Genomic DNA, 15,905 nt, shown 5'->3' with positions numbered 1-15,905 from the left:
TTTTCCTAATAAGCAGAAAACTGATCACCCTGTCCTTAATTAAGACTGCTTGGTTATCCCAAAGGCACTCTCGAGTCCATTCCTGTGTGATTAGCTTCGGGAAATGTGTGTTAATCATCATTTTGAGGATGACAACTGCGACAGTAATCCCAACAAATATCACCAATTATATTTATGAAGTTAACTAAAAAGCCAAGTGAAATATTCCCGCAAAGATGAGCATCAATTATCATATCTCTCTTTTGTGTACAATAATTGCAATCAAAGCTAAACTTTATGTGAACTCATTAAAACAAATTAATGGCTCATTTGATAGCTTCCTTACTGAAAGCAAATAATGTAAAATAAAATAATACATTAATGTTATATGTGTGATGGTGGAAACACCAACAGGAGTAACATAATCTTTTTATAGGCCAAGGCCAATATATAAAAACAAACATCGTATAGATACAATGTCTCGCCAAATATAAACTAAGTTTTAAGTGTATTTTAGTTGAATTTCCACAGATAGGATCCAGATTTCAATAATCACTATAGTAATAATGGTAATTGTGCTGAATGCAAAAATGAAACTTAATAAATGTAAAAGTTGATATCACCATTGCTGACACCAAAAATGTATTGCCTATATCTAGTGTTCTGATTTCATCAAGATGAATTAAGAAACAAATTTGGCTATTGGGTGTCAACATTAATTTAAAAAAAAAGACGAAAAAAAGGTACAAAATTAGCAATACAATTAAACTCACATCCATCAAAGACATAATATGACACATTCATATACATTTTATGTAACATGTCAAAAATAATTTTCAATCTTTAAAACGACAAAAACAAACGTTGTGGTTAAACCATGGACATAGTGTATAAGGCTGTGGTAAACTTAAACCAATATTGTATCACAAAACAAAAGCATATAGATTTGAAAACATTACGACTGGCCTCAGTGGCGCAGTGGTTAAGCCATCGGACTACAGGCTGGTAGGTACTGGGTTCGGATCCCATGGATTTTTAATCCAGATACCGACTCCAAACACTGAGTGAGTCCTCCGCATGGCTCAATGGGTATATGTAAACCACTTGCACTGACCAGTGATCCATAACTGGTTTAACAAAGGCCATGGTTTGTGCTATCCTGCCTGTGGGAAGTGCAAATAAAAGATCCCTTGCTGCTTATCGTAAAAGAGCAGACTATGTGGCAACAGCGGGTTTTCCTCTAAAAAAAAAACAGTGTCAGAATGACCATATGTTTGACGTCCAACAGCTGATGATAAGATAAAAATTAATGTGCTCTAGTGGCGTCGTTAAATAAAACAAACTTTTTAATTTGAAAACATCACAGATGCTTATAAAATTAATAATAATTTGTTAAGATGCTGGAGAATGGTGCAGGGCTTGACATAATGAATACCACATGAGTGTCTATTAGAACACCATTACGAGTTGTTTAAAACAATGTGTAAGATAATAGTATCTAATGGACATGAATGAAATATTCTAATTCTTACACACCTCAGAAATAAGGGTTTCTTCCAAATAAAACATTTTGACCGCCCTCGGGTAAATGTCACTTGTGTGTCAGTTAACTTACGCGTCATACTATGAACAATGTATTTTGAACATCTTTTTATTGGAAGCTATGGCTCTGGTGATCAGATCACAACTGTTCAGTAACCAGTCACAAGTCTTAACAGTTGGGTGAAACTCCTTTAAACCGGATACCCTTGGGACCAACCAAAAAGTCCAGTTTCAAGAGGTATCGGTTTCGAGAGGTTCTCTTCCATACAGATATTCAGTTTACTTTCATTTGAGTTTACTTTAGGTTTAGTTTAAGTTTAGTTTAGTTTAATTTAAATTTAATTTAGATTTAAATTTACAAAGTCAATTTTCTTAATTATAATTTAAATTTAGTTAAGTTTTAAATTTCAGATCAACTAATTTTCACATATTTTGTCTTTTATTATTTTTGCCTGTGTCTTGAATTCAGCTTTCAGACTTTATTTTTTATTTCCCGAACTCTTTCCCATGGACTTTTGTTGACTGAGACTGACTGTTCTGTAGGAATTTAGTAGGAATTTGGGTTGGGATTATACACATACATGCATGTCCATACAGACATATACACTTGCACACTAAGCACGTATATATATTTGTTATCAAGGTATGAATTGTTCTGGTGTGAAGCTAAGGTACCAGGTTGTGTTCGTTTGTTCTTTGTTTGGCTTTACTGTATTTTTAAATATTGAGTTTATAGTTGTGTGATGTGATTGGTATAATTACATTGGAGGTTTTGCACTATGGAGTTGAGTTGAGTTGAGTTTTGGTGAGGTGAAGCCAGTGTACATTAGCTTTATAAGTGTGTTTTGAGGAGATGTTATGAGGAACTTGTTTTCTCATAGTTGTAGTTAGTGTTGTGTGACAAAATATATTTAATGTGCTGCATTTAGATTGTGTATTTTATTACCACTTGTTGCTTTTATCGTTCATTCATATGTTTATACTTGACATAAGTACCACACAATAGTAAAAATTCAAGTAATATTGTGTACTAATGTGGACATTTCTGTTTATTTCATTTGATTGTGTGTGTATATATAGCTTTGATATATGAAATATTTGTTTTTATTGCAGACTACTAACATACATTAACTGTTTGTGAGTTTTCCATTTATTTCAGAGGCTGTTAAGACTAGTTAAGTTGGTAGTTCATACTCATATTATTTAACAAAATGGCTGGAGCCATGACTGAGGATGAGTTAAAGGCTTTAGCCAAGACTCTTGAGGAAATGAAGGTGGACTCTCCTAAGGAATTTCAGTAGTGGATGTTCCAATATGTGGAGTCCATAGAGAAATTGCCACAGGATGGGGTGTGTGCTTCCTTTCATTATCCTAATATCTGTTTCCTCTTGGAGTCGTCAGTTGGATAACTTTATTGGTTAGGCACTGGAAAAAGGGGAGGTCCACTCAATTGACACAGATCATATGTTGAAGTCCAGGGTATGGCATGGGTTAAGACAGGATCTGAAGGATTGTTCAGGTCATAAGTTTGACACTTGTCATACTTTTGATAACTTGGAATTGAGCAAGATCACCAGGATAGGATTAGCCAACTTAACCTCAAGAGAACTACACCTGGCAATATGGCTAGTGTTGGTTCTACTGTTGATTCTGGGGATGCATTATCTGATATTAAAGGGATCCTTCAACAGATTAATGTCAGGTTTGATCAACAAGAATCAAGGTTTAGAGAGCTGGAGAAAAAGGTCTATCTAGGACAAAGGTCATAGCCAAATCAAGACAACACCCAGACAGGATTCATCAAGATTATCAACAGAATCAACGAAACCAACCAGCAGAGACAAGGAATAGAGGACAAAGTGATCCTCGGGGTCCTTAGTGCTTTCGTTGTCACCAGTACAGACATCTTGCGATTGGTTGCAGAGTTAGACTTGATCATAGTCACCGTAATTTAAATGAGAACCAACCTTAGTCGAGGGGCAGACTAGTGGTCTTTGTTTTAAGAGCTCCACTAATATAGATTCTGGTACGTTTGTTCCTCAAGGTTTGGTTGGTGATGCAAACGAAGTGGATGTTAGTGTTGATGGTATACCATGTCGAGGATTGCTAGACACTGGTAGTACTGTTTCTACCATCAGTAAGTCGTTTTATGTAAACCATTTACATTCACCACAACTACACCCACTTCAAAACCTATTAAACATTGAGTGTGCAGATGGATAAAGTCTTCCATATTTCGGATATGTGGAATTGTCCTTACAGTTGAAAGGAAGCTCAGAAGATGACCCATTTCATTCTTTATTTTCACATACAACTCTTCTGTGCCTTTGTTGATTGGGACAAATGTATTGTCTTTAATTCTGCAAGGGTGTTGTGAGAGGTATGGAGATGGTTTCTTCAGTTAGCTGATCTCCATACAGGCTACTATTTAGCTTTCAGGTCGATGGTGCTGCAGCAGAAGGCATTGTCTCGGTTGAAAGGCCGACTTTGTCTTGTGAGGTGTGATGAGGCACAAAACATATCCATTACTCCGAATTCTACAATTCGTCTTCGGGGATATATGGATAGGAAGATGTCAGTTTGGGACACCTGTGCTGTCATGCAGCCCAGCAGCAAGACATCTGTTCTGGATCTTGAGATTACTCCAACTATTGTGCAGTATAGATACAGAGACAAACTTGGTATTGAAGTATATATATATATGTGTGTGTGTATGTGTGTGTGTATATATATATATATATATGTGTGTGTGTGTGTGTGTGTGTGTGTGTGTGTGTGTGTGTGTATATATATTCACTGGCGTAGGAAGCACTTTTCAGATATTTTGCTTTATAATAGTGTAAAAGTGTGTAAATATAAAAGTGTGGCCCCTTCCCCACACTTTTTGGCACCTTCATGCACCACTAATCTCTCTCTCTCTCTGTGTGTGCCACCTTCATACACCACTGGTACATAGATAAAAAGTTTTTTCGTGTTAGTCTGGGTTATGTTTTTGGTTGTGCATGTATACTGGTGTGTGGGCTTTTTTTGTAGGCTATTGTTTATTTGAGGGCAGATTTGTTGTTGTTCCTGGGGTTTTCTTTTTTTGAGGGGAGGTAAAATTGTTGAGGGGGGCATTTAAAAAATATTAGGTTTTTTGTTTTGCCTGCCACTTATGCTTATAACCATGTATAGAACAATGTCTTCATTTTAACATTTAACCTTAAATAATCGGCATGCAAGACTAACATAAATATGTTTGCACAGATATTTTGATGTAAACAAAACAAAAACTGTTACTATAGGTAGATGTTTTTAGGTTAAACTATATATTTAGCTGTTATTACAGCAAGATTTACACTTTATAATGCAATGTATATAGGTCTAATTGATTTGCAATGAACGAAATATTTAAGAAATTGTATAGAGGAAGTCTTAGAGTGACTAGTGGTGTTTTTAGGGGAGGGGTCAGGTCATGCGTCCCTGGAAATACATTGAAAAAAACAAACATAATATAGAATGTGGGGAAAGGGACTGTTCTGATCGGAATATTACATATAGTCCATTCCATCCTCCTACAAAAATGTTTTGTTGTTTTTGTAAATAATTTAAGTTTGGTTTAACGTAAAAATAAAAGTGTTTTGGAAATAACAAAAATATACTATTTCTGTGTGTAATTTAGAAAACAAGCGGCTCAGAAATAAATAACTTGTAGTAAATATTATTCCATAGCATGAAAAAATGTGTTCTCCGTGGGATGCACTATGAACATATGTTACTGTCACAGACAATTCATTACAACTGCAGGTGTGTTTGTATGTTTAAATGAAATTATGATAATTAATGTGAGGCGAGATTTCAGCTTTAAAAAAAAAAATATTTCCAAGCAAGTGACCAAAACAATCAGGGTGGGTGACAGCTTGCTAGATTCATCTCCTATATTTAATGGCATATTGTCACAGACCACTGACCTATTTAATGGTGTAACAAAGTATTACCTGAACAAAACTAATTTGATTTGTCCCTAAATGTAATTTATTCAGCCATCTTCATAACCACCATACTCCATTTATTAATGATATTTTGTAAAAATAATTGAATTATGGCAGTGGTCCATTGGTTCATGCATACAACAGTACCAGACACGAATCAACTGGAACCGCAACTTTCTTTTTGATGTTTGGAAGACATCCTCGTCTTCCTTTGGATATTGCTCTGGGGTTGGAGAATGACGACGAACATCAGAATCATTAAGTCATTGCGGAAACGACTGGCAGAATCATACAGACTTGCCAGTGAAGCTGCTGATCAAAGTAGATCCCAACAGAAGCAGCTGTTATCCAGGTGGGGGACAGGGTGCTGGTTCTAACAGTTGCTTTTGATGGGAAACACAAGTTGGCAGATAGATGGGATGAGGATATATATGTAGTCCATGCACAACCAAGTCCAAATGTTCCAGTCTTTGGTGTTAAGAAGGAAAGGGGACATGGGAAGGCAAGTATGTTACATAGAAACCTCCTTCTTCCAACTGGATCACTGCCAATTCCCATCATTCAGACTGACAAACCTGTGTCAGCACAGAGGAGACATTAGTTTCCAGGAAGGTAGAGATTCCTGCAGATAATCTAGATGAATCAACCCCATCTAACAATGACATGTCAAGCGATGAATCTGAGGAATTTGAAGAAACAGGACTGAAGGTAGTTACTGCAGGTTTTGGTACTTTTACAGCTACCGATGGAGCACCTGCAGAGGAGACTGTACAGGAGCCTACTTTAGTTCCAGATGCAATACCTCTGGAATCTGAAGAGACCACTGCACAAGAACCACCACCTTTGGCTGTTGTTGAGATCCTGGAGGATGCTAGTAGTTTAGCAGAGTCTTCTGTGACTGACGATAAAGAAACTGAAGTGAAAGAGACAATGCCTGTTCCGACTCCAAGGAGATCAACGAGGCCTAGGAAACCACCTGAATGGTACCGGTCAGGTGAATTCTCCATGTCTACACAAGAGAGGAGAGATGCTAGGCCAGGTTGGAAGGAAAAGGCAATGTTTTTGACATCCCTGGCTGCTACATGTGTGCTCATCGGTATGCCAGATAGTGCTTGTGAGGCATTACTGGCTATAGTCATGGAGAATTCCAGTACACCTAAATAACGAGGACATTATTTCTCCGAGTGGGGGAGAATGTAACCAGGTGGTATTTTAGTGATTTTAAGCTACTGCACTGCACTGTACACAAACACACATGCATTGAGTTTTAATCAGTGGGTTCATACTTTGGATCAGTAACTGTAGCTTGGGATGGTATCTGACTGTTGACCACTGACCTGTGACACCGACCACGGCTCTGCTATTGGTTAATTTGGCTAAGCCAACTGGTGACCAATTACTCTTTTTAAAATCTCACCTGGCAAGAAGACATGTTTTTCCTTCTCTAAAAGTTCACCACCTTTGAAATCCTGAGGTTAGTTTTCTTTATCTTTTCTTATTTGCACTTCTTTATACTAATATACATAAAGTCAAATGTTATTAAGAAGTAATTGTAGTTTTGTAAATTATAGTTAGTATTAAATATGTGTGAAGAATAAGACATAAACGTCATTTAGTTTAGAAGTAAAAGTAATTAATGCTGGCTTATTTAATACTTGGATTATATATGTAGTTATATCTAAAGATGTATATAGGTGTAATAATTAAAGTATAATTGTAATAAACCTTGTGGTAACTTAATGATTAATAATTAATAGCATTCATTTAGCATGTCAGTAAGAAATAGAAAATGCCTATATTTTGTATTTATTATACATGTATGCTATGTAACAGTTGTGATCCATGTTTTATTATTACTTTATTTGTTTTATAGTTAACTGATCAAGACCTTCAGTCTCTGTTGCCCTTACGCCCACTGCGAAAGGTAGACTACTGTTTGTTTCTTTAGGTCACGGCCCGTGCAGTATATTCACTGCTTGTGCTAATTGTGTGCTGTGTAAATGTGCATTTTTCATTATATTGTGAATGTAACTTAGTTTACATTAATAAATATTTAATTATATGCTTGAAGTAGTGCTTATTCAATTAGTATATCTAATTGTGTTTTCTCTATTTAATCAAGAATATTCTATTTTTTATAAACATACTGCAGAGAGTATATTTGTATAACTTGAAGAGTATATTTATATAACTTTAGTATCTTTTTATGCGGATGTATGTATCATCGTGTTTTATATATTTTAAGATTATATTGTTATTGTTTTACAGGGTATTTTGTGATAGGGTTCTTTATTGAGGGCAATCTATCAAATTGCTTATGTTTTTTGTTGACGATTAGTGATCGTAACATACCTACAGCCGGTCATTTCTTACAATGGTGTGTAAAAAATAAATGCTTTTAGTTTAGCCAGTGGGCCAGTAAATCTACAAAATTAGTGGCTTCAACTGAACAGTTACTGGCCCAATATTGAAGAGATACAATTTGTTCACAATGAAGGTGTGAATAGCAACTAATCTAGGAAACAGTAAATCATCAATCATACCATTTTTAAAAATTCTTTTAGATCCAAAGTACAGTTTGAGGATCGATCCCAGACTGATCGCATATCAGACGAGTGCTTTTCCACATTTAGAGAGGCTCTGTTCGATATCGATTTTTAAAAAGGAACCTAAAAACTAATTTGTAAATCGAATACACAAAATTCCTTGATGGGTCAATTTAGTTTTATTTTACTTGCCTAAATGTAGCTTCAATTTGGCTATAGATTTGCTAACCAAATTTACCAAATTGCTATTAACTGTATCCAGTTTGAACCTTGCCTGCTGCATATACCAGCCATGAAGGTTTGGTTGGAACTGAATAAAACCCAAAGGGTTCACTTAGGTGATTGATTGCACCTCTGCACCTTGGGCAAGAGTTCTAACCTGCTTTTAGCATAACACTTACAAAACTCGTCATCAAGTTTCAGACATGGTAAATGCTTCATGTTGCCATTAATGGCTTTTTGTGTGACGCACTATCAATCAGAATTTGTTTTTTTTCATTAATGATAATCTGTCAACACAAGCCCATATTCATAATGCATATTCCCAAACCTAGTGGGAAGATCCATTAGCGATAAATGTCAAAATACATTTTTTTTAAATGATATCGACAAACAATACCTCATTTAGCTTTTGACAAGCCTGACTCGACTCCAAATGGACTACTTAAGTTCTTGTCAATGAATGATCAGTTTTCAATGTAATGCAATATGTGTAATACTGCAGACCAAGACCTACAGCAACAAAAAGTCTTGCGGCTTTAGCTTCTCATTGTATATGCATTTTGAAAATAACTACGGACAATTTATTTTTAACCCATTGTTAATAATTGGGTATTTGAAAATACAGTAAACTTTTTGTTTTCACAATTTTGATTAGTAACAGATGCTTATTAATTAAAAATTGATTAAACTACTATTTAACTTTTTAGAATTGTGTGGCAATATCTGAAAAATTTATCATGAACTGCAATGAGACACTGAACCAAATGTTCTCTGCACTAAAAAGAAAAGGCAAAATATAGGTGGACTGAAGATTTGACATGTGTTTTGTCTGTAGAAAGACAAAATTAAATAAAGATGGCCCACAGCAACATTATGTATTGTCAGGAACCTTTGTGTCAGTTTGAGGTGCAGCTAACATAACATTTTCATAAATCAGAAACAGCAACTGCAGCTCCAATTGGTAGTAGGTCTATAATGTGTGACATTGCTTATTTCAGAAAACAATACTATCCCAATAAATTAAAACACTTTAACATGAAACTTTAATGCAGAAGTTGCCAGTGTTGCCACCAGTTATTAGAATAGTAATACCTATATCTTGCCTTTTTACTTTCTGAATGTCCAACTAAGGAAAGAAAAAAAGATAAGTTGCCCTTCAAAATTACCATTTTTTTTACGAGCACATGATAACAATAATTCTTACAAAATTTTCATTTTTTTTAATTGATGTTTTAGGAAGGGTTTGTATGCTTGTGGAAATTTTGTAATTCTGAAAGGGCCCTAATATGAAACTGATTCTCAGAAAGTTGCTCATGTCCAAGACATTGTGCCAAACCTAAACTGATTTTAAAAATTAAAATAAAGCAAAAGTGATTTTTGCTGCAAAAGTTGCCTCACCTGCACATGTACTGCTGGTGGTTCTGGTCTTCCATGGTGAAGTGATGTCCGTCTGGTGCCGACTCGTTCCTCACACTCGACAGGTTTCTGATTTCCGTCTTGAACTGGACACTGATGTTCAATCTCTGCTGGAAGTCATTGACATATCGCAGGAAGTCGTTGGCGTGAGGAAACATCTTCTTGGAGTAGTGTCTGAAGAGCAGACTTTCATCGTCACTGAGCAGAGAGTTCCAGTCATGGCGCAAGTTGAACTCCTTGTTGGTTTGACCTGTGTGCCGTTTGTTTAAGCTTATTAGTGTCCTGTGTCTTGGATACAATTGGAAAAAACTTCCTGAAACGGGAAAGGAATATTTGTTTAACATAACCTCAGTATATTTCAAACTCATTTGATATTCAGAGTATGGTTATTTTGACATTTGGTCAATAAGACCGAAAGACAACAAAGCTGATGCTGCTATACAGGCTACTCTTACAATAAAATGATTTTTAAAAGTACACTAGACAGGTCAGTAGAGATTGGGGCACTACAAGAAAACCCCAAATCCACTGCAAACAATCAATCCTGTAGCCCAATGCACCTCAAGAAAGCACTCTCAGCCCTTTCCTGAAGTAATAATAATGTTTAAATGATGACAATGGAATACTATCTTTAGATTATCTACAGAACTAAAAATATGAGTTCTTTTTTCAAACAGTACATTTTCTCACAGACAAGATAAAAAATAACATGACTTGTAATAGATGAGAGTTGTGGCATGATTAGTAGACAGCTGTGGCATGATTAGTAGACAGCTGTGGCATGATTAGTAGACAGCTGTGGCATGATTAGTAGACAGCTGTGGCATGATTAGTAGACAACTGTGGCATGATTAGTAGACAGTTGTGGCATGATTAGTAGACAGCTGTGGCATGATTAGTAGACAGCTGTGGCATGATTAGTAGACAGTTGTGGCATGATTAGTAGACAAGTTAAACCACTTAGTGGGTTTCAGGACTAGCTCTGGGTGATCAGAAAATTTCGCCAAATTATCTCAAAAATGCAAAACCTAGACCTACTTTCCAACAAAATATAAATTATAACACAATATTTTTTCACCAAATTAAAATAAAATTTGCCAATTCTTGTCAAAATTCGCAATTGGCAAATTTGGCGAGTGGCAGAGCTAGTCCTGGGTTTGATGCCATAATCTACTGTTACTCAGGCGAAGTCATACCACAGAAATGATGTCATATGAACCAGTACTTCTAGATCAATGTATACAATATCATTTCATCACTATAAAAAGAACGAAAGAAAGAAATGTTTTATTTAACGACACACTCAACACATTTTATTTACGGTTATATGGCGTCAGACATATGGTCAAGGACCACACAGATTTTAAGAGGAAACCCGCTGTCGCCACTACATGGGCTACTCTTCCGATTAGCAGCAAGGGATTTTTATTTGTACTTCCCACAGGCAGGATAGCACAAACCATGGCCTTTGTTGAACCAGTTATGGATCACTGGTCGGTGCAAGTGGTTTACACCTACCCATTGAGCCTTGCGGAGCACTCACTCAGGGTTTGGAGTCGGTATCTGGATTAAAAATCCCATGCCTCGACTGGGTTCCGAACCCAGTACCTACCGGCATGTAGACCGATGGCCTACCACGACGCCACCGAGGCCGGTTTTATCACTATAAAGTAAGATTATCACAAAAGGTCCAAAATGTATTTGAACAGGCATTTAATTTTGGATATGGGATCATTGACTGTGAATGCAGTCTGTATGCAATCCCAGCTCTTGCATCTGCTGCATGCCTTCAAAGCATCTAGACATCAGCTGCATTCTGGACTAATAAACTGGTGATTTTTTTTAATAAATGAAAATACTGAAAGACATATATTGAAAATTGTTTAGCCAACAGCATTAACATGACAAATAGTTTAGTTAAGTAAACTGTATGCCAACATCATGTCAAATGAAGATTGGGTTCCATCTAAAAACAAAATTGATCATGGAATATGTGTATGTGTAAACCAGGCAATCAATGTGTTACCATTATTACAAACGTGTGTAATTTCTAGCTAGCCTTTTAATGCATGTATATTATACAATCCGTATTCCATTGCACTATTTCTTATTCCAGCCAGCACATCATGTCTGGTATAACAAAGGCCTTGGTATCTGCTATCCTGTCTGTTGGATGATGTATATAATAAATAATAATAATAATAAAATTCTTTATTTTCAGAGGGTAAACACATTCAGTACAAGGTGACTGGTCTCCCATGAGGCCCTCTCTAATCTATACATGATATTATACATACATACATTCAAAGAAACAACATCAACATACATGTAATATGTATAGCATGAGGAACAATAGCACATATTATGAATATATAAATAATATTTAAATCAATTTGTTAAGAAACTTGAGTCAGTGATAACTCAATACATCATAATTATTTTAACAAACACAAAATCAACAACAAAGGTATATCTTAAAATTGATTATTATTTGAATAGTGCTTAAAATAACTGGATTTGAATGAGGCGAGGGATTGAGAATATTTTATCTTTGAAGGTAGTGTGTTCCACAGTTTAGCTCCCCTGCATGAAAAACTATGGCGATAAAATTCTGTTCTTGGTTTTAATTCATAAAGGTGATTATGTTGAGTTGACCTCAGATTTAAGGAGTGAATTTCTGAAGTTGTTTGAAACATTGTTTCTAGATATGATGGAGATAGTTTGTTGAGGACTTTGTAGACAAACTGGCAGGTTCTAAAGTCAATTCTCTCTTTGATTTTAAGCCATTTGAGAGAGCTAATTATTTCTGCTACTGACAGAACAATGTAGCACAATGCATTATTAGAAAGGTATAGCTAAATTGCTGCAATGTATGGTGTAGTCTTTTTATTGTGTAACTTCCACAAAAATGTTGACATGTAGTAAATGAAAAAAAAAGCAGTTACATGCAGTCATATTTTTTCATGAAAGCAAAATCATTAGTTTATTGTTTCTAGAAATTGTGTCAAAAGATGTAGTTGAAACAGCTGGGGAGGATACAATACATGTGTATGATCAGTGACTACCAAACAATCATTAATCAGTGTTCTAGCTAGCAATAACTAGAAGGGTGCTTCGCTCTGCCCTCAGTTTCTGTCACTCTGCCCCATTAATTGCCGCCCTGCCGTGTTAATTGCCACCCTACTCCTGATTATTGCTGCCCAGCCCTAATTCATTGTCATGCAAAAGTAATAAAATAATAAAAAGTGTGTGCAGGGTTGTTATGGGTCTGAATTCCCAAGTAAGAAACGTTTGGCAATAAAGCATTTGGTTACCATACATCATTTGGTTACAGGTGTGAAAGTCTGACAACAGTACTGTGGCATGTTTTTTCTTTTCTTTTGTTAGTCATTATGACCGCAGATGAGCAGGCAGCCATTCTTAAAAAACTTGACTGACGAGTAATCCTCTCACTATCACACACTGAACTACAAATCACGTAACCATCAAGGTAAACTTCAACATAACAACAAAAGTGAGATTTACATAAATAACTCATAATTTTTGTTAGCAATTTTTAGATACTAATTTTTTTTAAGCAATTTATCTAGACATTGACATTTAATAACAGCATTTTTAAAGTGTCTTAAATTAAAAGCATTTGCAAATATATCCATATGCCAATTTATTTATTTGTTTGTTCTTTTATTTATTGCTATGTATTTCTAATAATTCTGTTATTATATTTACATTTATAGATTTCTGTTATTTTATTTATTGATTTTAGTTTACATCTGTGGATGGTATTAAATGGTATAAATACTACATACAATAGACAAAAATAATTTGATTTGTTTAGGTGATCCAACATTTTGTCATTATTAATTATAGCGTAATTTTGTTTATATTTAATGCACTGGTACTATAATATTAACTACGGTCATGAAAATACTTTAAAAAATGTTTTATATCAAAAGTCCAAATTTAAGAATAATAATTTTGTTGCCCCCCCCCCCCCCCTCCCAAGGTTAGTAAATTAAAAAGAAGCAGGAAAGAATAAAACAATTATGGTTTTTTTTTAGTAATGTCCAAATTTGTATCATATTCAGCACAATATTGGAATTTCTTGGCACGTATTAAAAAAAAATTGACTTTATAAAAGATTTTCATGTACAATTTGAAAATTTGCAAAGCTGATCCATTCTTTTATCTATAAGATAGCTGTGTCCTCGTCTGTTCAAATTAACCCCAGACATACAGACGAAATGATCAGTTACAAGAAACTATTTTTACTACTACTACTAATGAGAATACCAAGATTACAAGTATATATATATTTCTGTTACTTTATTAAATTAATGAAATTAATGATATTGGTTATAAGAATAATTAAATGACACTACTAATCAGTTTTTGATCTTTTGAAATGACCTTCAAACAAGAGGAAATTTATTCTAATATCTACCAGCCATACAACTAACTAATTGTTTTAATTGCATTAAAAATATTCATACATACCCATTTCTGGTTTAGTCCATAACAATTTACATTACATTGTTAAAGAATACCAATACTGGCGGTACCAGTAAAGTACTACTCATATATGCATGTCAACTGTTTATATGATCCATTTAACGCATGCATGACACAAATATCCATTTCATGTCTGTAAAACTTACTATTATATAGATAAACAATTGTCCAAACTTTCACACAACTTGACACCAACCACATCAAGTGATAACTGATTTTATTATTTTCTAAACCACAGAAATACATAAAACATGCTAGTATACAAAGTAATTTGGTCTCATAAGGTCACATGTTTGACTTGAGGTCAGAGAACCCGACACACTACTAATTATGAGTCTTTATAGTTAAAAGATAACTGTTCGCGAGTCACTGTTTATCCCAGCACCTAGACCAGGAAAGTACAATTTACTAATAAAGTCATTTCCAATATGACGTCACAATCTGAGAACCCTTGCTTTGTTAATGGTGTGTGAACGCAGCCTTTTCAACGAGTGTTTGAAAGGTTCATTAATCAGATGCGACAAATAAAGGTTATGTGCCAGTCTTTATTAAAAGTCACTGGCTCGAAATTATCTATTATCAGATGCATTTTATTAATGCTAAACAGATGCGAAAAAGTGACAATTTACGGATATATCAAGTCAGGTCAGGTCATTAGGTTTTAACATGTACATTCGGTACAAGATATTGTAGTACATGCCCGTTATGGGAGCAGACTGCAATGAGAAATAGCTTAAGTGCTGTGCCCTTTCCATATATTTCTTATAGGATATTAAAAGAATTTACATTTTATATCATGTTTATGTTTATAAAATAATTTTCAACAGTTACGAGTTTTAGCAACATAAACATGACACGAAATGGTAATGAGTTTAATATCCTATTTATTACCCATAATTGATCTTAATTTATATCACTCAACTCCTTTGATTGATGTTCCTGTAAGGTTGTATAGTGTGCCAATCGATGACGTCATTGTGTGACGTCGTCAAAGTGTTATGTCCCACTTGGCGTTCTAGTGGGATATCACACTTTGATATTTACCAAAATATTTTTAACCGTTAGGGTAATAAATACAAAAATTATCATTGCTAATATGATCCATCAAATTGCAAATGCTTAAGTCCAAGGCACCTGGGTTAAATCATTTTTGTCTGAAAAAACTTGTCCGAAAGTAAGTTGCCTTCATACCCCACTTTTAATGAAAAGGTTTGCCCAAATACCTATCCATCTTGTCTTGGTGTACTAATTCCTGTTATTGAAATTTGACCCCTGACTAAAATCACTTGCCTTCCTGGAAATGGCGATGAAGTGTAACTGCTACAATAAGATAATCTTACACTGGCCACTGTATACAAGTGAAGAAATACCTGTCATGTTGGATTTTTCATAAATGATGTAGTCCCTGGCAGCAGTCTTGAGAAAGTAGCCCATCTGTAAGCCTGCTGGGCCAGCCCCAATGATGCAGTAGTCGTGGTAAACCATCGACTGTTCGTGAGTCAGCAGTATGTGTAGTATCAGCAGTAGAAATCGGAAGACTTGGACCGGAGAGGTTAGTGTGGTGCAATGCCACATTTTCATCTTGTCACCTTTCTGTTACCTGAAAATACAAACAATTAAATAAAAAGATTTGACCCTGAGAAACAGGTAATAAAGTTTTTGAAAAAAACCCACAAAAAAAAACCAATTCCTCAAAATTTTCTTGTGAAAAGTTCGC

The 15,905-nt window shown here is 35.1% G+C and overlaps 1 protein-coding gene across 5 annotated transcripts in view; it reads right to left on the bottom strand.

Moving 5' to 3' along the window:
- The window catches only part of LOC121379915 (FAD-dependent oxidoreductase domain-containing protein 2-like), a 135,000-nt gene that overhangs the window by 15,649 nt on the left and 103,446 nt on the right, over window positions 1-15,905 (bottom strand). For all 5 annotated transcript variants that reach the window (XM_041508594.1, XM_041508590.1, XM_041508591.1 and 2 more), the window contains exons 2-3: window positions 15,559-15,788; window positions 9,659-9,989 (exon numbers count right to left, since the gene is read on the bottom strand). In XM_041508594.1, the coding sequence (XP_041364528.1) occupies window positions 9,659-9,989; window positions 15,559-15,769 (542 nt within the window). In that variant the 5' untranslated portion in view covers window positions 15,770-15,788. The remainder of the gene's footprint in view (window positions 1-9,658; window positions 9,990-15,558; window positions 15,789-15,905) is intronic.

Source organism: Gigantopelta aegis, chromosome 8, assembly GCF_016097555.1.
Source record: "Gigantopelta aegis isolate Gae_Host chromosome 8, Gae_host_genome, whole genome shotgun sequence".
Taxonomy (NCBI): Eukaryota; Metazoa; Mollusca; class Gastropoda; order Neomphalida; family Peltospiridae; genus Gigantopelta; species Gigantopelta aegis.
The sequence above is the reverse complement of the archived record's forward strand: the minus strand, read 5'-3'. Positions and strand labels throughout refer to the sequence as shown.